This window comes from Rhinoderma darwinii, chromosome 3 (genome assembly GCF_050947455.1).
Source record: "Rhinoderma darwinii isolate aRhiDar2 chromosome 3, aRhiDar2.hap1, whole genome shotgun sequence".
NCBI classification, from domain to species: Eukaryota; Metazoa; Chordata; class Amphibia; order Anura; family Rhinodermatidae; genus Rhinoderma; species Rhinoderma darwinii.
Genome location: NC_134689.1, coordinates 391,004,158 through 391,027,440, shown reverse-complemented (window position 1 = coordinate 391,027,440; position 23,283 = coordinate 391,004,158). Strand labels below are relative to the sequence as shown.

The following is a 23,283-nucleotide window of genomic DNA, read 5'->3' as shown; positions in this document are numbered from 1 at the left end:
CCCCTGTAGATAGTGCCACACACTGCCCCTGTAGATAGTGCCACACAGCGCCCCCTGAGATAGTGCCACACTCTGCCCCCTGTAGATATTACCACACACTGTGGCGCTATCTACATGGGCACTGCGCCACTATGTGGACTCTGTGGCACTATCTACAATGGGCACCGTGGCACTATATATGTGGGCACTGTGTCACTTTGTGTGGGCACTGTGGCTCTATGTGGGCACTGTGGCACTATCTATAGTGGCCATTGTGGTACTTTGTAGGTACTGGCACTTTATATGTGGGCACTGTGGCACTATCTACAGTGGGCACTGTGGCCCTATGTGGGCAATGGCCCCATGTGGGCATTATCTACAGTGGGCACTGTCGCACTATCTACAGGTACATTGCAGCACTATCTACAATTGCACTGTGGTGATTTCAGAGGGTTGGGACAAAAATAAAACCTGCCTAATGAAATCCACCCTTTTTTTTTAACGGCCATGTAAAATGGATGGCAAACGGTCATTAACAACGGACAGACGGACTGGAAATTTATAAAAATTTGGAGACACTGATGCCAAACGGCCATGAAAAACTGACAGTTTATACGTTTTTAATGGCCATTTTTTTCATGTAGTGTGAATGTAGCCTAAATCAGCAGCACTGATAAAAAAAATAAAAAAACCTCCTGACCTATCTAGGTGCTGTATCTGCCCAAAAATTCCAATTACAATTCATTTAAATCTGAAAAAACAGTGTCAAAGGATTTCAGCACCGTTTTGCAAAATCAAAAGCACCAAAAACACTTCAAATTTGTGTCCTAAATCAGCGTGGAAACCACGTCATTTTAAGGGTATGTTCACACGTAGTCAACAAAAACGTCTGAAAATCCAGAGCTGTTTTCAAGGGAAAACAGACCCTGCTTTTCAGTCGTTTTTTTACCAACTCGCATTTTTCGCGGCGTTTTTTTACGTCCGTTTTTGGAGCTGTTTTCATTGGAGTCTATGAGAAAACAGCTCCAAAAACGTCCAAAGAAGTGTCCTGCACTTCTTTTGACGAGGCTGTATTTTTACGGGTCGTCGTTTGACAGCTGTCAAACGACGACGCGTAAATAACAGGTCGTCGGCACAGTACGTCGGCAAACCCATTCAAATGAATGGGCAGATGTTTGCCGACGTATTGTAGCCCTATTTTCAGACGTAAAACGAGGCATAATACGCCTCGTATACGTCTGAAATTTGGCCGTGTGAACATACCCTAAAGGCAGAGTCAGGGTATGTTCACACGCTGAGAGGCAGTTACGTGTGAAAAGACAGACTGTTAACAGCTGCCTCGTTTCACACGTAAAAGCTCCTCCTCGTAATTTACGAGGCGTCTGAGACGCTCGTAAACCTTGAGCCGTGCTTCATTGATTTCAATGAAGAACGGCTCAAATTACGTGGCAAAGAAGTGCCCTGCACTTCTTTGCCGAGGCAGTAAATTTACGGGTCGTCGTTTGACAGCTGTCAAACGACGACTCGTAAATAACAGGTCGTCTGCACAGTACGTCGGCAAACCCATTCAAATGAATGGGCAGATGTTTGCCGACGTATTGTAGCCATATTTTCAGACGTAAAACGAGGCATAATACGCCTCGTATACGTCTGAAATTTGGCCGTGTGAACATACCCTCAGTGTCTGATTTTACAGCCCCAACTTGATACCGTGTCAACTTGCATTACATGGAAGACTTATTTTAAATGCAAACTGTGTAATGCTTCTTTTCCCCTGTGGTGGCACTGCAGGGGAACTAAGTACTAACTACTGTGTTCCTCCGCTGATCACAGCTGGATCTCTGCGAATCCCAGCAGCAGGTCATCCCTGGATCAGATTGTCGAGAGTGACGCTGCATAAAAATAGTAAATGTCCAAAGTGGAGAATTTTTTATTCATTGCTTTACTTTAAAGTGTACCTCCAGTTGCAATCTCCTGCCCGATCTGACATCGGGCATGCAGGGATGCTACTGCACATTGGGCAATAAATAATAAAACCTGTGCACTATACTCGAATGGCGTTGTGTTTTAATCTCAGCAAACAAGAATTTTGGAAAGTAAAAAAATAAAAAATAATAATGATGATAATGAAAAGAACATTGAAGGGGTTGTAAAGGATTAGAAATACATGGCTGCTTTCTACCAAAAACAGTGCCACACCTGTTCACAGGTTTTAGTGGTATTGCAACTCAAACCCATTCACTACTATGGAGCCGAGCTGCAATACCAGGCTCCACCAATGGACAGGCGTGGCACTGTTTGGAAGAAAGCAGCATGTTTCTGTAATTCTGTACAACCTCTTTAAATTCAGCAAATTACTGACACAACTGACTGGAGATGTAAATTAAGAATAAACAATTAATCGAGATACATTTTAATGAATCAACATCTCCTATGTAGAATTCTAATTACAAGGATAGTCTCCTTTCTGGTAAACAAGAGCAGCATTGGATTGGTCACACATCTCCTGGATATAAGGCTCTATTCACACGACAGGGTCCGAGTCTCGACTGAGTTTTGCATCCGTTCCGTTTCTATTCCAGGCCGTGTTTCCTTTTTTAACGGGCGATTTTGACCCGTTTTTCATCCGTTTTTCCCCTGTCCATTTAAAAAAAGGATGAATTTAATTTATCAATTTTTTTGCCACACACTTCCCTCTGTAGATAATGCCACGCATTTCCCTCTGTAAATAATGCCACACCCTGCCCTCTGTAGATAATGGCACACACTGCCCTCTGTAGATAATGCCACACACTGCCCTCTGTAGATACTGCCATGCAGCCCCTGTCGGTAGTGCCACGCAGCCCCCCTGTCGGTAGTGCCACACAGCCCCCTGTAGGTAGTGCCTCACAGCCCCCTTGTACATAGCACCCCCATAGATGGCACCCCCCGTAGATTGCACCCCCCTTTGCTATAAATAGCGTCACTGTAGGGGACTGCTCCAGGAGAAGTCCCTGACATCACCGTTCATATATGGATAGTGACGTCAGGTACTTCTCCTGGACCGGTCCCCTACTCCTGGAGTGCAGTCCCTGGCCACAGCTTCGGCAACGCTGTGGCCGAGGTTTAGAGGGATTCCGCTCCTACGCTACAATGGCACGGATCTATGGACAGGGGGGTTTGCCATCTACGGGGAAAAGGTGTGCCATCTACAAGGGGGCTGTGGCAGCAAAATCATCTCCTCACACAAACTTCGCACAGTAAGGAGGAGGAGAGAGCGAGTGGCGGTAGACACGGCCGTCACTCAGAGCACATTCAAGTGACAGCCGTGCTTTACACGGCCCCATAGACTTTTATGGGAGCTGTGCGGCCGGCAGAACGGCTCAAAATAGGGGATGTTCCACTTTTTGATGGCCCGGTTTAAATAAACGGCCGCCTCACGGCCGTGTTTACCTGTCGTGTAAATTGGGCCTAATATGATGATCAGATCAATAATTAGACCATCCATGAGGGTGACGAGGAGGACATGTATAATAAACACTGCCTAGGATCAGGAAAGCTCAACATATGTTGTAAATCGAATTAATATGATTCTCCTGTTTCTGTAAAAACACAGGAGAAGGATGTTGAGATGTTGGGGTCTACGGGTGGGCAACGGTCTTGTTGAATTGTGTTGTCTGATAAAACCCTGAGATTAACAAAGTACCCCCTGACCAAACCTTGTCATCTCAGAGACGATAGATAGATAGATGATAGATAGATGATAGATAGATAGATAGATAGATAGATAGATAGATAGATAGATAGATAGATAGATAGATAGATAGATAGATAGATAGATAGATAGATAGATAGATAGATAGATAGATAGATAGATATGAAGATAGATATGAGATAGATATGAGATAGATAGATAGATAGATAGATAGATAGATAGATAGATAGATAGATAGATAGATAGATAGATAGATAGATAGATAGATAGATAGATAGATAGATAGATGATAGATATCAGATAGATAGATAGATAGATAGATAGATAGATATGAGATAGATATCAGATAGATAGATAGATAGATAGATAGATAGATAGATAGATAGATAGATAGATAGATAGATAGATAGATAGATAGATAGATAGATAGATAGATAGATAGATAGATAGATAGATAGATTGATAGATAGATATGAGATAGATTGATATGAGATAGATAGATAGATAGATTGATAGATAGATGATAGATAGATAGATAGATAGATAGATAGATAGATAGATAGATAGATAGATAGATAGATAGATAGATAGATAGATAGATAGATAGATAGATAGATAGATAGATAGATAGATATGAGGATAGATAGATAGATAGATAGATAGATAGATAGATAGATAGATAGATAGATAGATAGATAGATAGATAGATAGATAGATAGATAGATAGATATTAGATAGATAGATAGATAGATATTAGATAGATAGATAGATAGATAGATAGATAGATAGATATTAGATAGATAGATAGATAGATATTAGATAGATAGATAGATATTAGATAGATAGATATTAGATAGATAGATATTAGATAGATAGATATTAGATGGATAGATAGATAGATAGATAGATAGATAGACAGATAGACAGATAGACAGATAGATAGATAGATAGATATGAGATAGATAGATAGATATTAGATAGATAGATAGATAGATAGATAGATAGATAGATAGATAGATAGATAGATAGATAGATAGATAGATAGATAGATAGATAGATAATGAGATAGATAGACAGATAGATAGATAGATATGAGATAGATAGATAGATAGATATGAGATAGATAGATAGATAGATATGAGATAGATAGATAGATAGATAGATAGATAGATAGATAGATAGATAGATAGATAGATAGATAGATAGATAGATAGATAGATAGATAGATAGATAGATATGAGATAGATAGATAGATAGATAGATAGATAGATAGATAGATAGATAGATAGATAGATAGATAGATAGATAGATAGATAGATAGATAGATATGAGATAGATAGATAGATATGAGATAGATAGATAGATATGAGATAGATAGATAGATATGAGATAGATAGATAGATAGATAGATATGAGATAGATAGATAGATAGATAGATATGAGATAGATAGATAGATGGATGCCTGTCTGGCTGAGTCTTCACCGCCCTGTGGCTTCTCAGGCAGGGACACCGGGGAGGAGGGGTGGAGGGAGAAGCGGAGCAGGGAGGCAGAGAGAAGGAGGGAGCAGATTTCTCTCTCTCCCTCTATCATCCTCCTTTTACTCTGTGCCCAGGTCTGACACAGGCAGGAGCTGCAGTGCAGCCAAGCTTTGCCCCCTCCCTCAGGGGCATTTCCATGCCGTCCTGAGCTTCGCACACATACACACACACACACACACACACACATACAGGGACACCCGCCTGGAGACAGGAGAGGGGGTGGCAGTCAGAATGCCAACCCCATGAGTATGGTGTATTTGGTGGCACAATGACGGTCCCCTTACTAAAAATCGGGGCTGTGCTCAGCACTATGGCAATGGTCACCAACTGGATGTCTCAGACGTTGCCATCACTTGTGGGTCTCAATGGCACCAGACCTGGGACTTCTGAAAAAATTGTAAGTTCATGCTGGTGGCTTCTATTAATATTTATAGTGATATGTCAAAGTTGGGAAAACACTAGTGTCCCACCTGTAAGCTGTAGGAATAGCAGTAGACCAATGCTATGGGTGTATCATGTGTATTATGTGTGCATGACGTGTAAGAACTTATCGGTGTTTATGTTATATGTTTGGTTGAAGCATTCATTGCCTGTAATCCCATCTCATATACAAGTCATTGTACATTTGTAATATTAGTTATATATTTCAGTATATGGCGGTGTGTATAATATTATTCTAAGTATATAGCACTGCTGTGGCAAGCGCAAGGTATACATGAAAGGCTGTTTTTCTATCTATCTTGTTACAAAAACTATGTAATACCAACAGATGAAGCAGAGCTGAGTTAGTAATGGTGATATCACAATGTATTTTCTTTAGTCTTCTATAGGACTGCCGGTACTGAGTTACCTTAAATCTATGAGTTATCACAGTGCTCATATGACATTTACAAGACAAATTCAGCTCTGCTACATTTCTACTATTGCAGAAGCTCTAAAGAGATTATACGGATATATGTGCTATATTTTCTGTAGTATTTGCATAACAGACAATTGGTACATCAATAAAGAACGTAAAAGACCCGTCTATCAGGGGCAGAAAACCTGGCTTATCGGTGGATCTTGATGACTAGACTTTAGGATTTTCCCATTTGTAACAATTTATATATCTCTTTCTATGTGTATAGGTTAACAAGTCTTATGTGTACAAAGGTGTATATGCAGAACCAGACATGAAGAGGCAGCTGTCCTGCTCCCAGGAGCTTACACTCCAGCTACTATAGTGCAAGATACTTTTGTGTATACTGTTGCGTAGAATGAAATGTAAATTATGTAATAAATTAAGGGGATTTATGGGTAGAAAAGAAGAGAAAGCATCTAAAAGGGAGACTATTTGGAGATAGACAAGATAAATGGATAGATAAATAGTAATATTTCTACCATATATAATGTACACATTTTTTGTGTATATACATATATATATATATATATATGTATGTATTGTGTGTGTGTGTGTGTGTGTGTGTGTGTGTATATATGTAAATTCAGATGCATGAGCTAGATAGATACTAATAGATAAAGAAACAGGATATAAATAGTAATGAGAGATAGAGATAGATGATAGATAATAGGTAGATAGATAGATAGATAGATAGATATGAGATAAATGAATGCCTATCTGCTGAATAACTATTACAACTATTAGTTTATACTATAAAATTAAATCATCAATGTACCGGATCCCCTTATTTTCGTAAACCAAGTGTTTATCTTTTATGTAAAATGACAGAGATTGACTAAGTTCAATTGTTTAATGCCAAGAAATGGAGTGGGATTTACTTGTAGTTAGTAGGTCAGTTTTATCGAGGGTGATGATTAAATTGATGCTTTGCTACTTCGAAAAATCTGATTTTATGAAGAATTTATGAGTGAATTTTATTGATTCTGGACTAGAATGTTAATTAGAAGGAAAGCCAAAAGCTTGAAGGGGGTCACCCAGTTTAGACAACCCATTTTCATATCTCAGGTCTCCCCAGGGTAGGTTGCAAGTAAAATGACCATTAATAATACGTTTCCCTAGCTAAAATCATTGATCATGGGGAGGGACCCAGCAACAGGGCCCCTTATGAAAATATACTATAGATGGGAACTACAGTTTTAACTCTTGAAAATTGAGCATTACATGGTACCCATTTTCATTTAGTAGGTGGCAACAAAAATCCTTAGGTCTGACTAATATAGGGAGGGGGGGGCTAGACTTAGACATCTGCCTAAAGGCGTTACATTTCAAGAGACTTTTTATATTTAAATTAGAACTCTTACTGATTTTGGGAAGAGAGATGTAGAAATATACAGTGGTTAATATATTTGAAACAATATAAACCTACAAATTGACCAAGAAACTGTAGTGTCTCCTCCTCGAATGTTCAATAAGAATTATTGATTTACAATTAATATTGATAAACATGTTGGTGAGCTATGCTAAGGTTAATTCTTCAATTCATAGCAAATCCTATTGCAGTCCATTGATTGGGTTTTAGGATTTTCATTACCTTAGAAGTATTAGAAGACATATAGACCAATATAGGTATGAAAACGATAAAAGGATAAAATTTTACTGACAATTGGTTCACGTGGGTGTAAGACATCTCTAACAAATGTAGCACTGTGTACTCATTGAGTAGATGATATCCCTTTATCCTAATGACCAGACAGGGTCGATACTGGTTCTTCCTACAGTGTCTACCACTACTTTATATGATCATATTACATCCTATTATATTATTACCTGTTATCACAAAGACCTAGTTGAGAAGACATTTGTAGTAAGCAAGGGCTAATTGACAAAGAGACAATTTGTGTGACTGTTGTTGGGCTCAAATAAAAGGAGCCCCACTCAAGTCGGTCCTATCCTCCTACTCCATGGGCAAAGGGAACTGGTCAAGAGTCCCCCTTTCTTCAAGCATTGAAAATTCATCAAAGACGGTAGGGAACTCCTATGGCTGCCATTGTTCGAACCTACATGAGATGAGACGGGGGTGTGGTTGATGTGGGGGGTGCATTTTTTTCCTCCTCTGTAATTTAGTATCCCATGATTTTACTAGGACAATGTGACCTCATTACTAGAGATGAGTGAATTTCACAAATTTAGTTTATGGTTCGATTCTGTTCAAATAAATTCACCGCAAATCAAAAATGCCCCGATTGCCCCGAAAACTCATGTCTGACTCTTTAATTTCTTCTAGGACTGTATCCAACCCCTTTCAAGTTTTTAATGCCAAACTAGCATGTAATGTCAAAGTGACAGCAACACATATGGGTAGAGGGAGGGATAACCGCAGTGCATTTTGGGAAGGCTCCCTGCAAGGCATTTAGGAAAGCCTGCTCAAGGTCATGTGATCCCTTTTCCACTCTATAAAATGGCATCTGGCGCTTGGCGATGGCGGCCATATTGCTTTTTGTGTGCCACGAACCCTTAAAAGTTCCCGAATTTGCAGAATTTAAAACTTTTTGGAAAATCAGACCAAATTTGATTCGTATAGAATTGATTCACTCATGTTTAATCATGACCTGACTAATAACTGTCTCCGCTCATCTTAATCAACAAGCAAAAATAGGGTAATCTTGGTTTTACCAATAGGCACCACAAGAAAATGACCAGTGAAAGTCACTGTATTTCCTGTGAAAACACCAGGCTTTATTTCCATCGAAATTAACACAAGTGCACATGTAACATAAGGATAGCCCCTTCAGCTGCTATTGGGTCTCTGAAGAAGGGGCCTCAGCTGTAATTGGCTCCATCTCCCTTCCCAAGAATGATGTAAATCTACCGAGGGTTCCCCTTTAAACAGGCACAGTAAGCAGAGGCATACTTGAAATGGACTAGGCCAATGAGCTATGATAGTCATGGGCCCCTTACCAACCATAGTTATTATAATACACTTGAACTGAGTTAACACAATAACTTCGAGTAGCATATTTCTTGTGTATGTTTTGCAAACCCTGCTTTGACTCAGGCGCTATGGGCCCCTTCCTGTGCCCAAATGATCAGTGTGCTCTTTAATATAAGCAAGCCGGAGATTAGGTATTTTCTCTTCAAAAAGGAATATAAGAGCTGTGCGAGGAGTGGGGTAGGGGGGCAAACAAGTACTGGCCTAACTCTGATGGGATTTGGAACCAGTGGTGACATGAACCAACACCAAGAGTCAACCTCATATGTTTACCCCATAATTATTACCTGCATTGTATCTATTGTGGAACAATGTTAGAACACTCACAGCTGGTGCCCACTACATTGGCATATCAAATCCTATGTAGACATGAAGGATGTTATCTTTCTCTCCACTGAAAAAGATTTGGGGATATTGGTGGACAGTACATTTAGCTTTAGCAACCAGTGCCAGGCAGCTGCTGCCAAGGCAAATAAAATCATGGGATGCTTTAAAAGAGGCAGCGACAAGAACATAGTTTTGCCTCTATACAAATCACAAGTCAGACCCCACATGAAATATTGTGTATAATTTTGGGCACCTGTGTATAAGAAGAACGTGGCTGAATTAGAATGGGTGCAAAGTTAATTAAGGGAATGGGTGGATTGCAGTACCAAGAAAGGTTATCAAACTTGGGGCTATTCATCTTAGAAAAAAGACGGCTTAGAGGGGATCTAATTAAAATGTACAGATATATAACTAGACGGTACAAAGATCTTTCTAATGATCTTTTTACACCTAGGCCTGTAACAAGGACAAGGGGGCATCCTCTACGTCAAGGGGAAAAAGTTTTCACCACCGTCACTGACGAGGATTCTTTACTGTGAGAGCAGTGAGATTATGGAACTCTCTGCCACAGGATGTTGTGATGGTTCATTCTTTGAACAAGTTCTAGAAGGGCCTTGATGCCTTTCCTGAAAAATATAATGTTACAGGTTATCAGCACTAGATTCTGGAGAGGGATTTATTGATTTCCATATTGGAGTCAGGGAGGAATTTTTCCCCTATTGAGACAATTGGCATCAACCACATGGGGGTTTTGCCTTCCTCTGGATTAACACGGTAGGACTATACAGTGAAGGAAATAAGTATTTGATCCCTTGCTGATTTTGTAAGTTTGCCCACTGTCAAAGTCATGAACAATCTAGAATTTTTAGGCTAGGTTAATTTTACCAGTGAGAGATAGATTATATTTAAAAAAAAAAACAGAAAATCACATAGTCAAAATGATATATATTTATTTGCATTGTGCACAGAGAAATAAGTATTTCATCCCCTACCAACCATTAAGAGTTCAGCCTCCTCCAGACCAGTTACACGCTCCAAATCAACTTGGTGCCTGCATTAAAGACAGCTGTCTTAAATGGTCACCTGTATAAAAGACTCCTGTCCACAGACTCAATTAATCAGTCTGACTCTAACCTCTACAACATGGGCAAGACCAAAGAGCTTTCTAAGGATGTCAGGGACAAGATCATAGACCTGCACAAGGCTGGAATGGGCTACAAAACCATAAGTAAGACGCTGGGTGAGAAGGAGACAACTGTTGGTGCAATAGTAAGAAAATGGAAGACATACAAAATGACTGTCAATCGACATCGATCTGGGGCTCCATGCAAAATCTCACCTCGTGGGGTATCCTTGATCCTGAGGAAGGTGAGAGCTCAGCCGAAAACTACACGGGGGGAACTTGTTAATGATCTCAAGGCAGCTGGGACCACAGTCACCAAGAAAATCATTGGTAACACATTACGCCGTAATGGATTAAAATCCTGCAGTGCCCGCAAGGTCCCCCTGCTCAAGAAGGCACATGTACAGGCCCGTCTGAAGTTTGCAAATGAACATCTGGATGATTCTGAGAGTGATTGGGAGAAGGTGCTGTGGTCAGATGAGACTAAAATTGAGCTCTTTGGCATTAACTCAACTCGCCGTGTTTGGAGGAAGAGAAATGCTGCCTATGACCCAAAGAACACCGTCCCCACTGTCAAGCATGGAGGTGGAAACATTATGTTTTGGGGGTGTTTCTCTGCTAAGGGCACAGGACTACTTCACCGCATCAATGGGAGAATGGATGCAGCCATGTACCGTCAAATCCTGAGTGACAACCACCTTCCCTCCACCAGGACATTAAAAATGCCTCGTGGCTGGGTCTTCCAGCAAGACAATGACCTGAAACATACAGCCAAGGCAACCGATGAGTGGCTCAAAAAGAAGCACATTAAGGTCATGGAGTGGCCTAGCCAGTCTCCAGACCTTAATCCCATCGAAAACTTATGGAGGGAGCTGAAGATCCGAGTTGCCAAGCGACAGCCTCGAAATCTTAATGATTTACAGATGATCTGCAAAGAGGAGTGGGCCAAAATTCCATCTAACATGTGTGCAAACCTCATCATCAACTACAAAAAAAGTCTGACTGCTGTGCTTGCCAACAAGGGTTTTGCCACCAAGTATTAAGTCTTGTTTGCCAAAGGGATCAAATACTTATTTCTCTGTGCACAATGCAAATAAATATATATAATTTTGACTATGTGATTTTCTATTTTTTTTAAATATAATCTATCTCTCACTGGTAAAATTAACCTAGCCTAAAAATTCTAGACTGTTCATGACTTTGACAGTGGGCAAACTTACAAAATCAGCAAGGGATCAAATACTTATTTCCTTCACTGTAGGTTGGACTTGATGAACCTGTGTTTTTTTTTCAACCTTATTAACTATGCAATACTAGGAATGGTCTTCATATATGCTATAAAATCTGGATAATTGTTATCATTAAGGTCCATCTATGTTTCTGGCTATCAGATTTGACGTGTGCAGACTAACTTGCAGTTCTAGATATGTATCATTTTATTACTCCTTATTATGCTGATCCGACTCCCAACAAATTAGGCAAACTGCTTGTCAAAGACTCCAGCCTATTATAATAAGTGAAAATTCTCCTGCACAAGGAACTCTCCTTATGTGAATTAGCATTTTGAAATTTCAAATATCTGTTGTAAGGTAAGACTAATAAATAGAGTTCCTATCACACTCATGCCATGCTCACGATCATCCTACCTCTAGATTCACTTTATAATTTCTAGCTGAGGTTTTTAACGGTAGCACAAAGCAAACCGGGAAGCCCTAGAAGTCAGCTCAATAGCGTCTGTCTGAGAGAAAGCCGCTAGGCATTATCCACTGCCCTGCACAGCCAGGTCTATAAATAACCTTGGCTGCTAGCCTTGTCTCCACTCTTAAAGGAGGTGATAGAAGGGAGGGTGTCCCACTCATTAACCCCTATACCCCCGGCTCTCTTTTTTTATGAACCGGATGTTTAATCTGGCAGGAATGTCGAGGTTGTAAACACCATAGAAGACGAAAAGAAGTTTGACAACAGACTAAAGGTGTCAAGAAGAATATGTTGTGATGATATATTAATTAGGCATGAGTCAAATGACAGCTAGTCCGATGTAATGCAGGTCAATTGTGACTTCATGAATATAATATGGTACTAAACCATAATTACTTCTCCAGTAGAAAGAGGTTCTGGGATCGGAGACAGGGAAATCTGTGCAGCCACAATCCTGTTATGTAATGATCCATAGTCATAAACTGTTCACAAGTACAAGGAATCTTCAGATAATAATAACCGTCCTGGGAAATGTTGACTCGTTTTAATTAGGAATGCGCCAAGCGGCGTCATTAAAATACAACTAAGATTCGAGACTTATTAAGTGGTTGATGAATCTAAGCATTAGCAAGAATACACTAGTTTTCCTATTGACATTTACATAAATGTGAGCCTGGTGACCATGGTATTGGTTTTGTGACCCAGAGTCGAACTTTGTTTCTGAAATTCCAAGTGTCAGTAGGCTATGCCATTGTGTGCCACCCAGTTTTACCTCCCCATTACTCTGGAAACAAAGTGTCAATGTGGATATCGCAGTATCAATTTATTTGAGAATATAAAAGAATTTGGTTCCAAATGATTGTATTATTGTAAAGGATCTGCCAGACACAGCTTCTGTGTCGTCGCCCATGGTTAGTCAGTCTGCACCCGCTCTTAAGTCTGATAGAGTGACTCCTTCTTCTACCACTCAGGCTGGGAGGCTGAGGAGTGGGAGAGCCTATCACAGCCTGGCCAGACGGAGCTAGCTCCCGCGCTCTGTCTATTTATACCTTCATTTCCTGCTTCTCCTTTGCCTGTGATTCTGCTTGTGTCCTGGCTCTGCTGCTGCTGCTTGTACTATTTGCCCTCTGCTTCATATTGACCCTGGCTTTACTGACTACTCTCTTGCTCTGTGTTTGGTACCTCGTATACTCCTGGTTTGACTCGGCTCGTTTATTGTAGCTCACGGTGTTGCCGTGGGCATCTGCCCCTTTTCACTTAGCTTCTTGGTACCCTTGTCTGTCTGTCTGTTGTGCACTTAGTGAGAGTAGGGACCGTCGCCCAGTTGTACGCCGTCGCCTAGGACGGGCCGTTGCAAGTAGGCAGGGACTGAGTGGCGGGTAGATTAGGGCTCACCTGTCTGTCCAGGCTGTGATAGGCTCTCCCACTTCTCAGCCTCCCAGCCTGAGTGGTAGAAGAAGGAGTCACTCTATCAGACTTAGGAGCAGGTGCAGACTGACTAACCACGGGCGTCGACACAGAAGCTGTGTCTGGCAGATCCTTTACAATTATGTATGTACTGTGTTCTGGCCACCATCTTCCTTTGCCTGGCAGCCTAGACTAAATATTATAAGAGTAGTGTACTACCTCAAGTTACATAGTTACATACATAGTTACAAAGTTAGTACAGCTGAAAAAAGACACATGTCCATCAAGTTCAACCAAGGGATGGGAAAAGGGAAGGTAAAAATTTCTACACATAGGAGCTAATATTTTTTTTGTTCTAGGAAATTATCTAACCCTTTTTTAAAGCCATCTACTGTCCCTGCTGTGACCGACTCCTGCGGTGACTATTCCATAGATTCACAGTTCTCACAGTAAAGAAGACTTGTCGCCTCTGCAGGTTGAACCTTTTTATCTCCAGACGGAGGGAGTGCCCCCTTGTTTTTTGAGGGGGTTTTACATGGAACAGGATTTTACCATATTTTTTGTATGCGCCATTAATATATTTATATAAGTTAATCATGTCCCCCCTTAGTCATCTTTTTTCTAGGCTAAATAGGTTTAATTCTTTTAATCTTTCCTCTTAACTTAAATTCTCCATGCCCCTTATTAGCTTCGTTGCTCTTCTTTGTATTTTTTCCAACTCCAGGGCATCCTTTCTATGAACTGGAGCCCAGAACTGAACTGCATATTCTAGATGAGGCCTCACTAATGCTTTGTAAAGTGGTAATATTACATCCTTGTCCCGCGAGTCCATGCCTCTTTTAATACACGACAATATCCTGCTGGCCTTTGAAGCAGCTGATTGACACTGCATGCTGTTATTTAGTTTATGATCTACAAGTACACCCAGATCCTTCTCAACAAGTGAATCCGCCAGTGTAGCTCCCCCTAGGGCATATGATGCATGCAGGTTGTTGGTACCCAGATGCATAACTTTACATTTATCTACATTAGACTTCATTTGCCAACTGGATGCCCAAACACTTAGTTTGTTTAAATCCGCTTGCAATTCACAGACATCTTCCATAGACTGAACTATATTGCATTGCTTGGTGTCATCTGCAAAAATAGAAATAGTGCTATTAATCCCATCCTCTATATCATTAATAAATAAGTTGAATAATGGTGGTCCCAGCACTGAACCCTGGGGTACACCACTTATTACCGGGGACCATTCAGAGTAGGAATCATTGACCACAACTCTCTGGATACGGTCCTTGCGCCAATTCTCAATCCAATTACAAACTATACTTCTAAACCTATAGTCCTTAATTTACTCATTAGATGTCTATGAGGGACAGTGTCAAATGCCTTTGCAAAGTCCAAAAACACTAAATCCACAGCGGCCCCTCTGCCTAGACTTCTGCTCACCTCTTCATAAAAACAGATCAGGTTGGTTTGACAACTTCTGTCCTTAGTAAAACCGTGCTGGCTGTCACTTGTAATACTATTTTTTGTCACATAATCCTGTATATAGTCCCTCAATAGCCCCTCAAACATTTTTCCCACGGTGGATGTTAAGTTGGCCAAGGTAATGATACAATAATGGGTCCCAAAAGTCTAGCAGAAGGCAACCCGATTTTAAGCTGATATATAGCCCATAATTTACTGCTAGGAGCAAATCTTGAATGTTTGAAAATTTATCAATAATCTGATCTGTGGGCACAATAACATAATTTAGGATGTAATAAATAGTGGACACGTTCTGTATAGATTGACAATAAGCGCTCAGAATCATTCTCTTTGGTGGGACCAAGGCACGTGAGTCCAACACTGCAAATAACTACTCCCCTCCGGCCTGGGCCGAGACGAGGGGGAGGTGGACATCTAGGGTGCCATTAAGGAGGTTGGGGGCAAAATGTATACATAAATTAGATCTAACTTTAAATTTCTTTGTTCAGCCATTTGGCCACTGATCAAGCCACTGATGAGCATTTTATTTTTGTGTGACAATAGGCAAAGGTATAAACACATTTGGAAAACCCTGCCTTGGGTACCAATACATCCTGTCCCACCCCTGCCCCACTTTTTATAGTGCCCTATGCAAGTAGATTGGGCAAGGGAGTGTATGATACCTATTCTTAGAAGCATAAGAGACAATATATATGATATAAAGGTTATCTAGCCTGCAGGAGCCACCTAATCCTGATGCCAAAGGTAGTAAAGCAATTCAGAGAATCTATTTCCTCTCATCTTATTAATCCAGATGTGTCAGACAGTTTCTTCACAAGAAAATTAACATTCTGATGGTGAATACTGGCACTGTCCTAGCAACAACCAAGTGAAATATCTGGTTCTTAAGAAAATATTTTTCTCTCATTTCCAGAGCAGCTCAAATCTATTACTGAAACTTTTAATTAAATATTATATTAAATATGGAACAGGCATTGAGGCTCAAGAATGTAAAAAGTTACTGGTTACGACTCGAGAGATTGAACTTTAGATGTTCTTATGAAAACATCCCACATTTCATCAAGAATAAGTCACAATCTAGTTTTGAGGAGGTAAATGCATGCTTCACCTTGAGTTATTGTCTGTTATAGAGAAATATAAAAAGATAGGAGTTGATAGTTATATCTTAAATTTGGTATCTCAGCTTAAAGAGGCTCTGTCACCAGATTTTGCAACTCCTATCTCCTATTGCAGCAGATCGGCGCTGCAATGTAGATAACAGTAATGTTTTTATTTTTAAAAAACGAGCATTTTTGGCCAAGTTATGACCATTTTTGTATTTATGTAAATGAGGCTTGCAAAAGTACAAGTGGGCGTGTTTACAGTAAAAGTACAACTGGGCGTGTTGAAAAGTAAAAGTACAACTGGGCGTGTATTATGTGCGTACATCGAGGCGTTTTTACTTCTTTTACTAGCTGGGCGTTCTGACGAGAAGTATCATCCACTTCTCTTCAGAACGCCCAGCTTCTGGCAGTGCAGACACAGAGCGTGTTCTCGAGAGATCACGCTGTGTCGTCACTCACTTCCTGCCCCAGGTCCTGCATCGTGTCGGACGAGCGAGGACACATCGGCACCAGAGGCTACAGTTGATTCTGCAGCAGCATCGGCGTTTGCAGGTAAGTCGATGTAGCTACTTACCTGCAAACGCTGATGCTGCTGCAGAATCAACAGTAGCCTCTGGTGCCGATGTGCCCGAAATGATGCAGGACCTGGGGCAGGAAGTGAGTGACGTCACAGCGTGATCTCTCGAGAACACGCTGTGTGTCTGCACTGCCAGAAGCTGGGTGTTAACGAACAGAAGTGGATGATGCTGATTCGTCAGCATCATACACTCCCATTCCGAACGCCCAGCTAGTAAAAGTAGTAAACACGCCCCGATGTACGCACATAATACACTCCCACTTGGACTTTTACTGTAAACACGCCCAGTTGTACTTTTGCAAGCCTCATTTGCATAAATACAAAAATGGTCATAACTTGGCCAAAAATGCTTGTTTTTAAAAAACAAAAACATTACTGTAATCTACATTGCAGCGCCGATCTGCTGCAATAGCAGATAGGGGTTGCAAAATCTGGTGACAGAGCCTCTTTAACTCCTCCACCTAAGGGCATACATATCATATAGGCAGACAGATAGCTGCTGGGGGCTCAAATCAGGTAGCCCCATATTTCTTCTCCAAGAGAGAAGCTTCGTCTCTACATGGACCTCTACATTAGCAAACAAGAGAAGGGAAAAACAGCCCAAGGGCCACAAGTCTAAAAGAGATCGGTTGGTGGCAGAGGCATAACTTGGGTGCCCCAACCACCATATGTCACCATACTGGTGTCTTTTTATGTGGCAGGGGGGCCCAGGAGTGACTGCTACCCCTGCACCCCCTATAGCTACGACCCTGGTTGGTAGACAAATGAATCCAGGACAAGCCTGTTACAAATATGGCATGGGGACAAGAACCAGCACCTTGAAGGGTGCCACATTTTGCTATGACTATGGGATCAGCTCTTCTCTATTTCCACCGCTGTCTCTGACAATTAATCATTCCTAACCCAATCCAAATTGAACACTTGCTTCAGGTTTCCCTCAACAATTACAGTTGATTGCCAGTAGGAGGACACCCTGTGATTATATTATTGTCGGGGGACCCTCCTAACAAAAGGGGATTGTTCAAAGTGGACAGCCCGGCTTATTTTGTAGGAACAAAAATCTAATTCGTCCCAGACTTTCAGTGAAGAGACTGCCACATTGATATAAATTGGGCACAAGGTATTGTACATGCCATTTTTAATTTTTTATTCTTCATTTTGAAGTTATATTACTTAGTAAACACTGAAAAAAACTGAAATATTAATATATTCTCTTAGAATATATAGATGACTGAGTCAAACTGAATACAAAATCACAAGATTATTGCATTTTACATCTAAAGCTTGAATAGAAGTCTTTCTATGAAAAAGGCATCATAGATGGCTATGTCATTGATCATTATAGATGTGGTGGCCCTGGTCAGAATAGATTACATTACCCATGCTTAAGAAAAGGGATGAGTAGGGTTTTTTCAGACATGCCTATAACGCAATCTATGAGGATTTAAAATGAGTTAAATTAAAACATATGACTTAAAGGGCAATTGCATTCAAATATTGAATTGTTTCCCCTATCTATTTAAATATTTTTTTTCTTTCATAGGGGGCAGTATATCAGTGCAATGTTAGAAACTAGAATTGTATGCAAACCAGTAGTGTCTTCCACTTCTTTTGGCAACTAAAACATAGTGTAATACTCAGCAGGGGGCGACAATAAGCGAAAGGGAAATCTTCTCTGAGAATCTGATCTATGCTCTTCCATATAGTTTACCCAAAATAAAACGAAATTCCGAGTATAGTATGAATCTATTGCTTGAGGCCTCATGCACACGACCGTAAAAAACGCCCGTTATTACGGGTCGTAATCACGACCCGTAATAACGGGCTCATAGACTTCTATTGGCGACGGGTGCCTTCCCGTTTTCTCACGGGAAGGTGCCCGTGCCGTTGAAAAAGATAGAACATGTCCTATTTCAGGCCGTAATAACGGCACGGACAGTCCATAGAAGTCTATGGAGCTCTCGTAATAACGGGTGGCTACATGTGTGCACCCGTCATTACGGCAGCGTTGCTAAGCGACGTCAGTAAATAGTCACTGTCCAGGGAGCTGAAAGAGTTAACTGATCGGCAGTAACTCTTTCAGCACCCTGGACAGTGACTACCGATCAGTATAAGCCTGCACTGTTGCAAGGACTACCTTGATAAGTATCTTTCTAATATATGTCTCACTCAACCCCCTCCTTTACCCTCTCATCCATAACTGGGAGAACCCAGACTTTCAGTAAAGTTGCCTTAGAAGTCATACAGTTATGAGTAATGATAGGATAAAAGAGATGGCAGAAATATAAACAAGAAGATGACTAAGAGAGAGACACATCCTACTCAATGTGGGTTATTTCAGATGGAGTAGAATAGACAAATGACTAACCTGTAATAGATGATGAAAACTTAGTGTTAAGTAAAAACTGAAACAAAGTGACAGCCAGGCAATAGGATTGAGCAGCGCTGCTTGTTCCTGCCAGTAGCACACACATGAGAACAATGGAACAAGTCCCCATGTGTCAGATGAGAGCTCCCAGCAGCTGTTTAACTTCACTTCTTATCATACTCAAAACTCCTTGTTCCTACATCTCTCACATCCCATCCAGTCCATGTAATAGGTGGAAGTAACAGAAAGAGAATATACAGTATACAATAAGCATCATGTTTTGAATAATACCGCTATATAGTAACTTAATAACAGCGCCATATAGTAACTAAAAAATACCGCTATATAGTAACTGAATAGCAGCGCCATGTAGTAACCTAATAATACCGCTATATGGTAACTGAATAACAGCACCATATAGTAACCTAATAATACCGCTATATGGTAACTGATTAACAGCGCCATATAGTAACTGAATAATACCGCTTTATAGTAACTGAATAATACCGCTATATAGTAACTTAATAATACCGCTATATAGTAACTGAATAATAGCACCATATAGTAACTGAATAATAGCACCATATAGTAACTAAATAATAGCGCCATATAGTAACTGAATAATAGTGCCATATAGTAACTGAATAATACAGCTTTATAGTAACTTAATACTGCTATATAGTAACTGAATAATACCGCTATATAGTAACTGAATAATACCGCTATATAGTAAGTGAATAATAGTGCCATATAGTAACTGAATAATACAGCAATATAGTTACTGAATAATAATGTCATATAGTAACTGAATAATAATACCATATAAGAACTGAATAATAACGCCACATAGTAAACGAATAACAGCGCCATATAGTAACTGAATAATACCGCTATATACTAATTGAATAACAGCGCCATATAGTAACTGAATAATACAGCTAAATATTAACTGAATAATACCGCTATATAGTAACTGAATAATACAGCTCTATAGTTACTGAATAATAATGCCATATAGTAACTGAATAATAACAGCATATAGTAACTGAATAATAATGCCATACAGTGACTGAATAACAGCGCCATATAGTAACTGAATAATACAGCTAAATATTAACTGAATAATACAGCTCTATAGTTACTGAATAATAATGCCATATAGTAACTGAATAATAATGCCATATAGTAACTGAATAATAATGCCATACAGTGACTGAATAATACTGCTATATAGTCACTGAATAATAATGCCATATAGTGACTGAATAATAATAATGCCAAGTAGTAACTGAACAATAATGCCAAATAGTGGCTGAATGATAATGCCATATAGTAACTGAATAATAATAATACCATATAGTGTCTGAATAATAATGCCATACAGTGACTGAATAATACCACCATATAGTGACTGAATAATAATGCCATATAGTGACTGAATAATAATGCCATATAGTAACTGAATGATAATAATACCATATAGTATCTGAATGATAACGCCATATAGTAACTGAATAATAATACCATATAGTGACTGAATAATAATGCCATATAGTGATGGAATAATAATGCCATATAGTAACTAAATAATAATGCCATATAGTAACTGAATATTAATAATTCCACATAGTGACTGAATAATACTATATAGTGTCTGAATAATAATGCCATATAGTGTCCGAATAATAATGCCATATAGTGTCCGAATAATAATGCCATATAGTAACTGAATATTAATAATTCCATATAGTGATTGAATAATGCTATATAGTGTCTGATTAATAATGCCATATAGTGACTGAATAATGCTATATAGTGTCTGAATAATAATGCCATATAGTGTCTGAATAATAATGCCATATAGTGACTGAATAATACCGCCATATAATGACTGATTAACATCACGTTCAGTAGATCTGCTCTCTGTATGTACTTTTTAATTACAAGTAGGAAAAGACACTAGCATAAGGTAAAGGGAAGGTGTATGGAGACTGAATCTTCAATACTTGGTGTAAAACCAGACTTATACAGTCACTGTATGGCAGCTATTTCTGGGCTATTAAAAGGCATTCCTGAATGGAGCAGTTGTGGGACTTAAAATGTGCCATGAGTTGGGAATCAAAAGTTGTGTGATTAAGGTATGGTTTCCTGATGTTCAAGAGGTCTAGGGTACTAGAGGGGTTAATGTCAGCATTCATGGTTGTCCGTAGTAAAGGAAGGGTTTATGCCTGCTTCCCTCGTAGTCAAGGGTAGTGGAGAGGTCAATATGTTATGTTTACCAATGTTCGAAGCACATATTAGTTATTTGATCCACTTTGTCAATGATTCCCAGTCATTGGCATACATAGAAAAGATGGGACCCCCATAGCAAAGATCAAAATGGGCTTCCCATTATTGTGCTTTGTTTAGCTACCCAGGACAGAAGGACCTGGTGTTTGCGTCCCCCCACCAAGCCCCATTTCTTGACACTTGGGATAATTCCCCACCCTTTTATTTGTTAACATTGAAGTTCCTCTGGAGAGGGGAGTCCTGCACAGATTCTCGCCACCAGGTATCAAAGTTGATGGGACACATGGACTGGACCCCACTTTTCAAGGGCCCCACAGCAACCTTATTGTCTACTTCTATGGTATGTACGCCCATGTGCCATGTTGACCAGGATGCTTAAAGGAAGATGCCAGGAAGCTTTGGAAAGCTTCGATTTGTTTTTCTGGGTTATTTCGAGATTAGACCGTAGAATTTATTCAATGCCGCTGTAGGAATTTTTGGAATGAAGTTTTCGATATGAAGCAGTGCTTAGGCACAAAATTTATATTGTATATTAGACAAAACTTTTATGTTGTTATATTTTAATGTTTATATATGAGCATAGAAAACTCAGAGCGATAATCAGCAGAGAACATTATCGTCAAACAAGGTGGTGCCTACACTTATGCAAAGCCCTTGATGAATGTTATCATTTTGTCATAAGACATTTTCATTAAAGCTCTTGCTTGTCATGAGAAATGTGAGTTTAATGAGAGAAGACGAATACATGTTTCTCTCATTTATTATTCATCCTAAGTTTTAATGTTACTGGGACATTCACTGATGAGCATCCCTGGCATTCTAAAAACAAGGAAAAAGTATGAAATACAATGTTATTTTCTGAAAATGTTTTGCATTATACATTAAGGAAAATATTTTGGTCTGGATTTTCTCACTTTGCCTATAGGTCCCTTGTTAGTAGTCGATACGTGCGTATAAATCTACAATGGACCCATTTTCAAGACAAATAAAGTTGGGAACCGGCTCTTGCCAAAAGGGCATCTCGTTTATTTGCCATCTGCACATAAAGGGGTTGTCTGCCTTGGATACCCTCTATTCAAATGCCCTATTAAGGCATATAAATGTAGTGGAGATAGGTCCTCTGCTTGGGGTCCCCCTTTTCTAGCCAGGGCGAGAGCCTCTGTAGGACTCATTGATTCCAATAAACACTTAGAGGCTACATCCCAACATGTGGAGGAACTCGGCAAGTTGGACGTCAATTTAGGTGAACATAGATTGTTAAGGGGCTAAGAACCCTTTTAAACACCTACATGGTAGATGGGGGCCTCATTGCCGATTTTGCACTGGGACCCAGGAGATTCAAGTTAGACCTCAACAGATGGAGCAGCTTTCTGACATCTTGCAGTTATTATATAATGATAGAGTGCTCTGCCTTTCATCAAGCCCTCTCAGCCAGTCAGAAGAATAAAGAGGGGGGCACCTTTAATTTTGACCTATTGTTTGAGCTGTATCTAGTATCGTCCCCGGTTGCTTAGTATTGACCAACACTAAAAATCTCCCTCTTTTTCCTTATTACAAATTCCTTCCCTACCTTAATTCATGTTCTCGTGGCTTTTTAAGTGAGTACTTATTGGACAGAACTACTTAAAATGCAGAATTCATATTTTAAAAGGGAAGTCAATAACATCTCATGATAAACAATTTAGTACTGCATGGTTCTTAGAAGCAGCGCTGCACAGGATAGTCTCATTTAGATCACTCCAAAAGGAAAACCTAATACTAATATTTTGACAACTATCTAATGGGCAAGTGATATCA

General features: G+C 39.8%; 1 protein-coding gene across 2 annotated transcripts in view; it reads left to right on the top strand.

Annotated features, from left to right (window-relative positions):
• Positions 1 to 23,283, top strand: part of OLFM2 (olfactomedin 2) — a 270,986-nt gene that overhangs the window by 132,713 nt on the left and 114,990 nt on the right. Inside the window, exon 1 of one of the 2 annotated variants that reach the window (XM_075858948.1) lies at positions 5,272 to 5,610. The exons of the other annotated variant lie outside the window; for it this stretch is intronic. Within the exon in view, the coding sequence (XP_075715063.1) occupies positions 5,482 to 5,610 (129 nt within the window). The 5' untranslated portion in view covers positions 5,272 to 5,481. Of the gene's footprint in view, positions 1 to 5,271; positions 5,611 to 23,283 lie in introns of those variants that run through there. 2 annotated transcript variants of the gene reach the window in all.